At 27.3% G+C, this 14,575-nt stretch overlaps 1 protein-coding gene across 1 annotated transcript in view; it reads right to left on the bottom strand.

Annotated features, from left to right (window-relative positions):
* Positions 1-13,062, bottom strand: part of LOC129981646 (LIM/homeobox protein Lhx9-like) — an 88,697-nt gene extending 75,635 nt beyond the window's left edge. Inside the window, exon 1 of the mRNA XM_056092574.1 lies at positions 12,087-13,062. Coding sequence (XP_055948549.1) covers positions 12,087-12,334 — 248 coding nt within the window. The 5' untranslated portion in view covers positions 12,335-13,062. The remainder of the gene's footprint in view (positions 1-12,086) is intronic.
* Between the last annotated feature and the right edge of the window lie 1,513 nt (positions 13,063-14,575).

Raw genomic sequence — 14,575 nt, 5'->3', positions numbered from 1 at the left:
TGTGATAAGTCACGAATAAAACATATACGATTTATTTGAATTTCCTTAAAGGATTTCGAGAAATAAATAAGAAAACACTCTAATAAAAATCCTTCACAATAAAAAAAAGACAAAGCAAACAAGCACAAATTGCCTTGAATATGAGATGGAATAGAATATAAATCAAATCTTGTTGTTTCAAAGTATATTTTAGACTCTAAGATAGAGATTCACGGCGCCGGTGAGTTGATTTTGGCTTGACATTTCGTTTTTCGCCTCGCGGTATTTTAAAATATATCCGTCATCGTCGCTTTTGCAAAACATATTTTTTAAATATAAAATGAGTCCAAAAACATAAATTATTTTAACAAAAATAACATTTTCCGCTTCATATAAAGTGACATGAATTTGCTCTGCAAACATTTGAATTCATATTTCTAACGGGAGGAAATTGGGATGAGAAGGTGGAGAATATGTTGGTTATCCCTTCAGATCAGGCAAATTTTAGTTCAAAATAATTTGTCATATTTATTTATTTAATTAAGAGAGTTTCCCATCAAAAATTTATTGTGGAAAATTGCCAATTTAATAAATTCTCAGACCTCAGAGAAAATAGGATGAATAGTGAATTGATTCCATTCCTTTCTCTACAAATAAATAGTTACCATTTCTAATTTAAATTTTTACCCAAGACTTGAAAAAAAATTCATTATTTCTAACGGTAGATGAAATGAAATGAAATAGAAAAAATATAAATGCCATTATTGTTTAATTTCAATTAGAAATAAGCTAGTTAGTGTGCAAAAATATTTCTAGAATTCCAACAAACACGAATAATTATAAATAAAATGCCTCTGTCTTATCCCTGCCACACACAGACATAGAAATATACCATGGCATAAATGTGTTGTTGTTGCATATCCTCAAGAACAGCAGAACTATATGAAGTCTATGAAATTGTGCAACCTGAAGAAGCTCAATACTAAGAATGGATTGTCAATAAGGTCCAGAAAAATAAGAAGGCACAAATGCTATTTAAAATTGTTTATGTTTTTAAAATCGAAAACTGAAATAAATTACTATACTGACAAACAAAATAAATTATAATTACTGTTTTATGCAGCAAAATGATTCGAGTCAATGATTTGAATCATGACATTTATATAAATACTTTTTTAAGAACACTTAAACATGAAAAATTTGCATTAGACTGATTCGAATCATTTTGCTGCATAAAGCAGTAATTACATTTCATTTCAGTTTTTGATTTTCTTAAAAATAATATTTATTTAATTGCATTTATATAAACGCTTTTTCAGAAGACTGAAACAAGAAAAATTTGTATTAGAGTGACTCGAATCATTTTGTTGCATAAAACAGTAATTATGTTTTAATTCAGTTTTTGATTTTCTTAAAGTATTTATATATTCTTAAAGTATATATAAAGTATCTATGAAATTATGCAACCTGAAGGAGTCCAATACTATCAATGGATTATCAGTAAGATCTCAGCTGGAGAGGCCCAGACAAATAAGAAGGCACAAATGTCATTTAAAATTGTTTATGTTTTTAAAATCTAAAACTGAAATAAATCACTATACTTACAAACAAAATAAATTATAAACATAATTACTGTTTTATGCATCAAAATGATTCGAGTCAATGATTCGAATCATGACATTTATATAAATATTTTTTTAAGAATACTTAAACATGAAAAATTTGCATTAGACTGATTCGAATCATTTTGCTGCATAAAGCAGTAATTACATTTTATTTCAATTTTTGATTATCTTAAAAATAATATTTATTTAATTGCATTTATATAAACACTTTTTCAGAAGATTTAAACAATAAAAATTTGTATTAAAGTGACTCGAATCATTTTGTTGCATAAAACAGTAATTATGTTTTAATTCAGTTTTTGATTTTCTTCAAGTATTTATATAATGACATTTATATAAATACATTTTTTAAGAATACTTAAAACATGAAAATTTTGCATTAAAGTGATTTGAAGCATTTAGTAATATGAAACAGTAATTATATTTTAATTCAGTTTTTGATTTTAAAAATGTAAACAACTTCAGAGCCAACAATTAGTTGTATAATTTTCTATTTTAAGCCCAAGACTTTTCAAAAATCTGAGGGGAGGAAATGAAAGAATATCAAGCACAATTAAAGTTATTGTTTTTTTATAAATTTGAAAGCAACAAAGAAAACATTAATTTCTTCAAATAGGATCAACATGAGTATCAAACGACTTATGAGAAAACAGTCACATCCTAATGTTAATCATGAAATTTCTATCATCGTATAAATGCTGCTTTGCAAATTTTATCTCAGCTCCGACCCAGGCTGGTTTTCAAAAACAAACATCTTATTATGGATATATTTGTTTTGATAAATATTTTCATATCCATAATATTAATAAATTTACAATTTTCAACGCTAACTTTGAATCGGAAAGAAACACTTCATTTGTTATCGTTAGTTCAAAAATAAATAAAAAAGTTTTCAAAGTAGAGTTCGGCTTTTATTTTTATAAGTAGTTAAGGTTTTTGCGTCTGTCATTAAGGAAAAACAAACAAATAGTGATAAAAAGAAATAGCTGGTAGGTTTCTAAAACCAACTTTGTTTGAGGGGGAAAAAATCGAAACTTAACGGGTAATTTACCTGCCGAAACTACTCGAGTGATTAAAATGGTTAACTCTTTTTAAGGTCAGCCATGGTCCAACGAGAAAATTGAGATGCGGTACAAGAGTCAGGCTGGTAACAGCTTAATTTTGATAGAAAATACATAAATAACGATTTTAATTTATCGAATTTTTATAAAAAAAATGATTTTGAGCAGAAAAAATATTATGTTTTTCTAAACACTCAAAAAGATGGACTGCTAAACAAACAGAAGCTGCCAAATTGGTTTTTGGGTTAATTAAAAATTTTATTTGAACTTCTGAAAAATTTAACAACTTCAATAGCAAATTGCATACCTAAGACGAAACACAAGAGTATTTTTCTTATGTTTCCCGAACTAAACGCTTTTGTAAGAATTCTAAAACGAAAATTACCACTCATAATAAAAATTACCTCATTAAAAGTTAAATTTTTGCTGAAATAGGAATCAAAATTTAAGAAAATGAAAGTGAAAATAATTATTTTAAATTTTATTTTTGAATAAACCAAGTAAAATTTTACACTGATAGGAATTCTATTCGATCTAGTATTAAATTTCTAAATAAACTTGATTTTCAAAAAAAAAAAAAAAAATCGTTTTGAATTCGTTTTTTTTCTGTATCATAATTACTTCTAAATCAACATGAATTACTTAGGATAAATCAGATGTGAAATGATGTAAGAACATTTTTACATCCGAACAAACTTTCATTCTAAGCTACACTAAATCTACTTACACTAATAGCTTCAGGTATCCCTTGTAACACAGCAGAAAATTGGGGAATATCCCCAAATGCAGAATGGGAGCATAATCACAGTTTTCCACGCAAAAATGATTCCAGAATTAAAGAAATCCATGATAATAAGGGAGTGGTTAAATGCTGTTAACAGCAAATAATACTCATTTGAATTTTTATATTTCATCTAAAATGCCGTTTATGATTTTGCAACAACATCTTTATTTAGGGTTTTCACATCTGTAGATTAATTTGTAATCTTGAATTAGCGGAAAATTTAATTAAAAAGGATTTGTTGAAAGAGGCGTAAATGAATATTCTTCTATTAAAAAAAGTATATAATTTGAAGAATTTTTAAATTTTTTAGAACCCTAAATGAAATTTATAAAGATCTCAGCTAAAATTAGGCATTTAACGTTACCCAGCTTCAATTATTGCTTATTAATCAAAAAAAATTAAAAATCGAAAAATCAACAGAAATATTTCATCTATTATATTTAATTGATTTTCTAAATTAACTTTAAAAAACTTGTTAATCATTTGTATCTAATCTTTTTTGTTCTCTATGCCTAATCGTGCCCCTTTCCAGCCGAAATTAAAAAATAAATGGATATAAAAAAATGTCAATCCGGCGGTACTAGCCACATGACAGGCTCCCAAAAAGAGTAAAACAAATATTTTACAGAAATTACAGAAAAAAGAAGTTTGTAAAAGCTGTAGATTGAATTTTACACCGCTAAAAACAAGTGATGACGATGAAACACTGCTAAAAAGCAATTATTTTGCAGAAATTAACGCATAGAAAAGAAGATAATGATGAAAAAAGTTCCAAAGTATTTTGTTAGAAACAAAACTACAAAAAAAAAAAAATACTTTGGTTAATGATAATGAAAACTTTATTTAAAACGTATTAATATATAAAAAAGTTTTAATTTTCCAAAACTCAATTATCAGAAGTAGTAATTTTGTATAAAATTTGCAATTTTAATTACATTATATAACATATATATATATAAATAATGGACTCTCATACGATTCAATAATTTTAATATAAATCAAACCTTGCTTACTTGCATTCTTTTAAAAAATTTTCTTCATGAATTTAAGAAATTCGTATATTTGACGTTGCTTTTACTTCATTTCTGAGCTTTATTCATTAATTCGAATTGGCTCGATCTCTTGTTTAATTTGGCTATTTGGAGCTCCATATTTCTGTCATAAATTGAATTGATAAAAACATCTTTCTTGTACTAAAAATAAAACTAAGTATATTCACCAAATTTATCAAAACTCAATCTCTAATTTTGTACTCGTTCTTTATATTGTTTAACGTGAATTTATATTTCAGGAATCGATTTACATAGGAATTTCTAGCTCTTGTTATTACAGGGTAAATTCTTTTTGAAACTCTGGCAAATGGCAATCCCAAATTTCTCTTCTTAATGGCAAGCCGCAACAAAATCTATTTTAAGCTTTTAACTATAATATTTTCTTTGTTCCAAATGCTATTAAACATGAAATACAGAATTCAATATTGTAGTTCCAACTAAGCCCTAAAATGACTTTTACCCTAACCGCAGACTTATGATACGTTTCTATAAGGAGACATATAAATTACTTCATTCGACATATTACTTAAAACGATACCAGAATGAAGATGCATCCATTCTTATATGAATCTTCATATAAGCGTTAAAAATTTTAACACGTCATAGGTATTTATTTTTTCCCTTTGGAATTAGTATTCCTTTTCAGTAGATATCTTGAATGCATTGGCGTCACATTTCCAAAATTTCTCTTCTTAAATATATACAGCGGTCCATGTTTCTTATCTAAGAAATAAGAAATCACTTATCTCCTCTTTTGGAGACCAAAAGAAAAGACAAAAAGAAGTTTTGGTCTCGTTTCAAACGATTTTTCGATTTTCTCACCTGGAACAGAAGAAATGATAATCCTCTTAACGCTAGTCACGGATTTGCCGCAACGTGATGAAAAAGGTGAAATTACTCATGAAAATCACCTCGGAAAGACGGATTTCATGCTCCTCTAGCATATCAGGTCTTCAGCGAGGGATTAGAGAAACTGCACTGATAGCTTCCGACGAAAAGGGAAAGGGTAAAAACATTCTACTCCAGAAGAATCAGTCTTGAAAATTTGCAGCTATTTCCCAGTATTTATTTGTAAAACGAGCAAGCATCTTTAACCCATTAACTGCCATGATCCAAATTTGGGGATTTTAGAATTTTACATTCACCTATTGGAGGCAAAAATATATTTGATATGCCTTACAGTTCGGTTTTATTCTGTATATATATTAGCCAATATTGTGTGCTGCAGAAAGTGGACACGATATTGGCTGATATTATTATTATTATGTGCTTCGTTTCTTTACAACAAGCGAATAAATTTGAAATTCGTCTGTAAGTTGAACGGAAAAGAATTGCCATATTTGAAACATTATATTTTTGGTTTAGTTTTTATATTATAAGGAAATACTGTGCATAAATATGAAATTTAGAGATTATAGTAACGATTTGTTACTTACTCAGTCTCTTGTTTTATATTGAAATGATTTGTACTGATCATTGATAACCTTTTCCAAAAATATCAAATGTTTTCAAAATAAAACATAATTTGAATATAATTATACTATTACAAAAACATTTTATGCGTATATGTAACTTATCCGGCCAAAAAATTCAAAATAAAATGGTAGTTAATGGGTTGATTCATTGTTTTATCAGCAAAGTCGTTCGTTTTATTTTATTTTATTTATTTATTTTAACATTTTATTGCACTAGCAGAAATTTAACTGACAGTAACCAACAAAAACAGGACAGTGAAAAAGAGAAACGAGAAAACAATCCATTAAAGATTATATCAGTTTCAAACTGTAAGCTATTTTGCTTCTGTATATATTTGAAAGACAAGCTGGGGACGTTTATTTTGCCTTTAATAATTATTAAATTTTTATCAGCAACTTTCTTTATTTATTTAATTAATTAAATTTATTCCATTAGCAGAAATTGTACTGATAGTGACCATTAAAAAAAAAGGAAAATGAAAAATAGAAGTGCGAAAATAACCCACTCCAGATGATAGTCTCAAATTCTAATCTTTTGTGCTTAGAAAAGACAAGCAAGGGACGTTTATTTTGTCTTTAATAACTTTTAAATTTTTATCAGCAACTTCCTTTATTTTATTAATTAATTTAATTAAATTTATTCCATTGGCAGAAATTGAACTGATAGTGACCATTAAAATAAAAGGACAACGAAAAATAGGAGTGCGAAAATAATCCACTCCAGATGATATCAGTCTCGAAGCCATTTCGCTTCTGCATGTTTGAAAAAATAAGCAAGGGACGTTTATTTTGCCTTCAATAATTATTAAATTTTTTATCAGCAACTTCCTTTATTTTATTTATTAATTAATTAAATTTATTACATTAGCAGAAACTTGATTGATAGCGCCCGATAAAAAAGGACTACGAAAGAAAAAAAATACGAAAACAATCCCATCCAGAAGCAATTAATCTCGGCTATTTCGCTTCTATATGTTTAAAAGACAAGCAAAGGACATTTAATGCGCTTCTAATTTACTATTTACTGCATTATCAGCAATTTAATATATTTGAAATTTGATTTGTTGCATTAACAGAAATTGCATCGATAGTGCTGGTACGAAGAGGCTATGAAAAAGAGAATGTACGAAGACGGCTCATTTCAGAAAATCTCTCTTGAAACTTTTAATTATTTAATTTCTGTAGATTAGAGAGATGAGCACAGAGCATTTATTGTATCATTAATTATTATTTATTACATTATCAGCATTTTATTTCGTCTCTATAAGCTCATTAGTAGTATTTATTTTCATTAGTACTTATTTTTCAAATTGATTTCTTGAATTAGCAGAAATTGATATGTATTGCATTTTCAGGCAATTTGCTTTTGTACATTTAAGAGACTAGCAAGGAACATTAACAGTATCTTTAAATCTCAAAAGATATCTATTGTTGATTTATATTCAGTTATTTGATACTTTAATTAAGTTAGCGAATAAATCATTTAAAGTTATTTATTTATTGATTCATTTCGGGTTTGCTCAGATTAATTGAATTTAAAAGCAATCGTACTAATAAATGCTTTCTACTTTGACAATCAATTAAGAATTCATTATTGTTAGAAATTTATTAATTCAGTTAATAGCTTTTTAACAATAATAAAAGTATAGCAAATAATAATGAAAACTTTCATATGATATTACTTTGCATTCGATTTATACTTTTGAATAACGTTTATGAATCATTAGAATATCAATAAAAATGACAATTTATAAAATAACCTACCAATAAAACTGTTGATACAGTTAAAGTAATGTTGGTATTTGATATTACCAATAAAAGCAAAAGTGCATAAATTAATAAATTAAATGTTCATAAAAATGCCAGTTTTCTTAATTATTTAGCATTTATTTATTTATTTAATTATACGCGAATACTGAAATTTGAAAAGAAATACATTTTGGATCAAAACAGACTTGAAAATATATCAAACTAAAGCTTTTCTTTATTTTCTAGATAATTTTTAAGCTTTAATTCGTCCACTAAAATATATGCACTCAGTATCAGGTCAAATTAATTATTTATAAAAATTACTTCATCAAACTGAATTTTCTATTGATTTTATATAAATTTAATCTGTTTCTTATCTTTTAACCCATCATTTTTGCCCGGTTTCTTATAATTTAATTCGTTACTATAAAATGAATTGAAATACCACTTTTTTTAAAAATCTCCCCAAACTTCCAATAGATTTGCTGTTGTCTAATTTATGTATAAAAGACTGCATTTAAATATAAATGGAAGCTTCACTTCAGCTTTTTTTAAAGCAGAAATTCGGTGACATACAAATTATTTACCATTAAAGGCTAATTTAGCTGTTAACACAAATTACACATATCTGATTGTCGTCGGAAATACGCTGAAGAGTTTTATATAAGTTGATTCCTTTGATAAATGGACAAAGAACGTCGTTTTAAATTTATCGAAATTTCATTAATGTTTCCGAATGTTTACATACAACCCTTCATCTGGAAGAAATGTGATAAGATTTTAAAGAGGACTAATAAGAATGATTATGAGAGATAAAGGGGCTGATTATAAAACACGTGCATTTTTTATTCGAATTCCTGAGATGTTGTCTTTAAAAAAAAATCAGAATAAAACTTTTAAAAGTTATTTATATTTTCATAGTAGATGCGTATAACTTTCTTTAGAAAAGAATGTCATCGTAAAGTGATCGTTTAGCTAATCTGCTTTATTAAAGTAATAGGTAAATTAAGAATAAAAATAAATTATGTATTTTTTGCGGATAAATTAAAAATAATTTTAGGATTTAGGATTAAATTTCCGATTTTTAAAAAAGAAAAAACAAGACGGGATTTTTTTTAATGCTTCGAAATTGAAATAATAATAATAATGATAATTACGATGACAATTAATCTTTGAAAAAAACAAAAAAAGTCTTTAGATACCACGTAAAATGACAAGTGTTTAAAATTAACTTATAACAAATCATTTATGTATATAAAACATTAATAATATGTGTTTTATAAAAATCTCTTTTAAATATACGCTCTTTTCTTATTTATAATATATTTTAGAATTTTATAACAGTAAGATTCAGTTCGTTATTTTTCAAATGAATTTCTTACTATCAAAAATCATTTAATGAACGGAAAAATGAATTACTTAATACAATATGAAAAAGTGCCGTAATTTTTCCTATTGCATTACTTTAAATCGAACTGTTTATGTTTCTATGAAGTTGACCATTTGATAAAACTTTAAAATGTTTTTAAATTCATAGAAAAGAAATTTTACGAATGTATGAAAAAGTACCAATTAAAGAAACTTAATCATTTAAAAAAATGACTGAAAGGAGAGCAAGTTAGTCATATAATATTATAAAATTTTAAGAATTCGTAAAAAGAAGTTTTACAAAGTTAAAAAATAGGTACTCGAGAGGAACAGATTATTCATTCTAACGCTTATTAAGGACAAAATAAAAAGTGAATGTTAAAAAAAATTCCAAGCCAATTAATAAAATAACAATTTTAGAAGCATATCAAGATCAAATGTCATAAAAAAAATTGTATTTTATCGTGGGTAGTAAAGAACGCTGACTAAACATAAGATTACAAACATGAGCTTTGTACTTAACAACTTAATATTGTAGATAAAAACCGACTTGACATTTAATTTAACATATCATCTAGCAAATCCTTGAGCTTTATTATTTATTAAAAACAAGCCAAAAAAATTCCCTATTAATTTCATCAATTAGTTTCGCCAGAAAAAAAATGTATTTTTTAAAAAACCTTACTACAAGTACTTTAATCTTGTTCCGAGTTTTTAAAAAAATGTATGCATAGACTAAATTTAATTAAAAACCCTTCAAAAACATTAAAATTCATTTATAAACAAATGTATTTAAAATAGACAATCATAATAATGGCATTTAAAAATGAATTTATCTTTTGAATCGCAGTGAAAAATTTGACAAACAAGACAGTTTTAAATGGTCTACTCATCTTCTAATATAAATAACTATAATCTTATTCATACTAATATAAATACACTGTACGCATGAATCTCATACCTCATTAAGAAATAAAATGTAATCAATCTAACATAAAATCGGCGTATCTAATGAAAATAATTTAAATGCTTTACGAGTAAAAATTCAATTTTTAGATATCTATACTTACAACCATTATACATATTAAGAATTCAAACTAATTATTGATGGTAAGATGTTTTAGATGATATCAAAGTATCCTTTGTAAATATAATCTTTTTTAAATAAAGGTAATATCTTTTAAGTAGCTGATTTAAATCTATCTTTTTATATCAAATTTTGTTGATTTTTAATGGATGAATGGGTTTTAATCCATTATGTAAAATAGAACTAAAGAACAAAAACCATAAATTTTTAGACTTCAATCCATTATCATAACAATTGTGAATTCAAGAATCCTAATTACCATTTTTTTTCTCTTCTTAAAATATTAAATACTAGGATATTAATTACTGAAAAATTACTAAGAAATTTAATTCTTATTTTATAAAAGTTTTAGCGCTATTTTTTTTCAATTTTCCATTCAAGTTTCATCATCTCAATAATCTTTAATATGTTTATATATTCTGTGACAAAAAAATACGATCCATATTTTTACTGTTTTTAGTCAACTTTTACACTTAATGAATTAATGATTAATACGATCGTATTCACATTGTTTTTAATCAATTTTTGCTCTTAATGAATTAATGATTGCTGGTAGAAATCATTGGTATTAAGATGCTCTGACAATCAAAATTGAACATTTTTGGAGCTTGAAAGTACTTTGTCTAAAAAATCTTATGACTTACCTAAATTTTGAAATCATATAATATATATGTATATATTCAAATTTCATCTGAAATAATAGTTGCAATTTGACACTTGTAAAACTTTTATCTAATAGAAATTCGAAGGAAAAAAAATGATTTTGATAAAATATTTTTAAATTCTATAATCTAGATTCACATTATCAAGTTGTTAATATCCTATAAAACATCGTTTAGATTTTATAAACTGCACTAAAGAATAAGTACAGGAGATGTGATTGGACTTTGTATTCATATTGGAATGCTTATTCTATCACAATAAGGCTTCAAAAAATAAGACTTTCTAATTGAGCTGCGGTATTATTTTAAAACTAGATCATTCTGGTGATTTCAATGCAAGATTTTTAGAGCTTAGCAGTCTTTTTAGAATTAAATGATTTTCTATATAAATCTCAATATCAGATTTATTTAAAAATTTTCAAAGCGAGCTACCAATTTATTAGAAACTGACGGAGCCATTCTTTAACTTGAAATCTATATTATATGAACTTCTAAGCTCTTAGATCAGATTTGGGGAACATTCCTTGAAAATTATTAAAAAACTATTCAAATTATTTAAAGAGCAACTTAAATAAATACTTTTAAACAATGCATTCATTGCTTTGATAAATACATCACTATTTTAATCTTTCAAAACTTCAAGGAATCAAGTCACAATTACAAGTCACAATTTTGCCAGATAAAACCTGGCAAAATTTTAATGGAACTCTTAACTACGGAAAAAAGTTGACACTGTTTGAAAAAGGCTGGAATAATACAAGGTGTTGTGTATTACGTTTCTTTTATACTATGGACGGATGCTCAAATACAATTCTTAAAAATGAAATATATTCAATATGATCAAAAGTAGACTCGATTACTGTAAATAAATTTCTATTAACACATACAGCAGAACTTCAATTATCCGAATCAGACAGAATTGATAAACCTTATTATTTAAATGGAAAAAAAAAAAAAGACTTTAGACAGAAATAAACAACAAGCTAATTTTGATATCTCGAATTAAGTTTAACAAAATACAGTAAACTGTAAATATTGTTAGATGAACATAAAAAGAAACCAGAAAAATTAAGTATAAGGTTTCATTATATACTTGCAAATGTAAATAAAATTACAAATTTGAATTACTGGTTTTGTTTGTTTTGTTAGAAGGGTTTTGGGGCATAACTGGTTATACTGCGCTCCGAATAACTGGAGTTCTACTGTAATTATAAAAGATAATCGAATTCATAACAGAAATTTACCTGAAGTAATCATCTTTGCAATAAATGTGACCATCCCTGTAGTAGCAGCTCATGGCCTGATCCAGCCGGGCATTACAACGGTAGCATTTGAGACAAGCGACATGCCATTGTCTGTCGGCTGCATTCAGATAATAGCGTTCTTTTATCTGGTATCCACAACCTGCGCAGTTGCTCGGGGGCGGAGGGGTCTCATAGCCCCCGGGCGAGATGACCGGCATGCCCCCGAAGTGTACGCCGCCACTCACCATGTGCTGGACATACGATGACTCGGGGGACACAGCGTCGCGCGAGGCGATTTTCTGATATGGAACCAGGTTGGCTGGTGGGTGGGAACGCTCGGAAAAAATGTTTGAAGAGCAACAGGTGATCTGGAATTTTTCTTGATGCACTCAGCTACACTCTTGTTGACAAACTCATAAGTTTTTGCAAGCGAAAAAGTCAAAAGCTTGACTGATGGATGGAAATGCTTGGATCAAAGTTTGATAAGCAACAACTGATGTGAAAGTCATGGGCAAACTCATAGATGTGTTTTTAATCAACAAAAGTTTCAGATCCTTTCTCCGTGCAAGATGAAAGCTAAGTCCAAACGATTTTTGTCTGCACCCTTCAGTCTTTCGAAATGTAAAAATAAAACTGTTTTGAACAGGGAAACAGATTAATCAATAATCTGTATCGATGGAGGCGATAGACTTGTTTACATCTTCAGCTCACGCTGACTTTCGTCCAATAAATTAAGTTCACAACAACATGACGAAATCCTTCAGGACAACATACTATTCTTCTTCAAACTCTATTCAAAAGTGATGCCACATTGACTTTAATAACTTGCAAAGTAGATCGATGTTGAGTCTGAGAGCCCCTGAAAACTTCGAGAACCGAAAACACGTGGGATTTGTAACACTCAGTTCCAACTAAGGGAGCACGCTTGCGAAATGTCAAGCTCACGCAAAAGATACAAGCAACGAGTGGCGCTCTCAGCACATCTACTGGGCGTTTGGATGAAACGGCTGGCCCGCTAACAAGCACGATCTCCAAGCTCCGCCTTTCTGTTCATCCTGCCAATCATGGAAAGAGGCGGGATTAAAAGAGGCGTGCTATGTATGACGCAACCGACGAGCAAAAATGACGGCAGGTTGCTGGCTGCCGTGTTTACTTATATATTTTGTGCTTTTTTTCATAGGTTATTATTTTTTTTGAAACGCCTATCATTGTTCTTTCTTTTTTTTTTCATTTCATTTTTTTACCCTTGCAGCTTCAAGGAATAAAGCAAAAGAAAAAATTTATTATAATTATTCAATTCTTGGAAGAAACGCTCACTGCATTTTAAACCAATTCGGATTTCCAGGAATTTAAAATTCTACTTTTAAAGATGGAATTTTGTTGGAATGCAAATTCTATTATTATAGAAACCCGAGAACTTGGCAGTTTTAATGAGCTATTGTTTTGTGATGCGTTATTAGCTGCCGTTTCCTTCAAATGCAGGTGAATTTAGGATTGTAATTTGAAATTTTGGGTGTTATTTTTATTAAATCTAAAATAAATAAAGCTAAACAACAATTCGAAATTATTTTAATATGTAATCTCCGTCGTGGAATTCCGAGATAAATATATTTTTCAACCAATATATTGGGTTGTAAAGGATGCAATTTTTGAAAACAATTAAAGAGATTTAGATTTATTAAGTGGGGACAAGTTTCTTAAAACTCGGCTCGATTTAATGACATGCCATGGCTAACCGCTTCTGTTTTTTCCCCCCAATAATTATATGTAAAATTAATGAAAAAAACCCCCACAAAACAAAAACAAAAAAGTTCAAAAAATAAAAGCAATAATTTTTTTTTAAAACTTGAATACCTTATCATTTTTAATTTCTAATAGTAAAACAATTCGATCGCAATATTTTAATGTAAAGCCGTGTTTTAGATATCTCTAAATTATTAAAAATTCCCCCTTTTTTAAAATCTCTCTCTCTCTCTTTTTTTTTTTTTTTGTCTAAATGTATATAAACATGATAACTCAAAAACGTCAGGAGCAAAGTGGATGAAATTGGGATTTTTTTTTTTTCATTAGATTTACAGACATCCGTCAACTTTTAATTAAAAAAAATAATTGAAGTTTCCACTCTTTCCGTCGATAATTTCCGACCCTATTATTGCAAAAAAAAAAAAAAAAAAAAAAAAAATGCTTTTTAGTAATTACATTTTATTTGTATATTTTTTTAAAGTTTCAATAAACATTAAAAAAATATTTAAATATATCTTGCAGTAATAATTCTGATTGTTTTAATAACTGAATTTTCTTGTTGTTACATAATTAAGAGTAAATATTTAAAAATAAAATAAAAGCATAAAATAAAATAATAAAATAAAAATAAAATTTTTGTTTCCGTGCCGATTAAATAATATCTTTATTATTTTAATCTGGTATAACAATTTAATATTCAAATTGTTTTTGAACTAGAGTTTATTGTGTTAATTTTAACGTATTCT

Source organism: Argiope bruennichi, chromosome 8 (assembly GCF_947563725.1).
Source record: "Argiope bruennichi chromosome 8, qqArgBrue1.1, whole genome shotgun sequence".
In the NCBI taxonomy this organism is placed as follows: Eukaryota; Metazoa; Arthropoda; class Arachnida; order Araneae; family Araneidae; genus Argiope; species Argiope bruennichi.
Note: the sequence above shows the minus strand (reverse complement) of the source record. Positions and strands in the feature narration are given on the sequence as shown.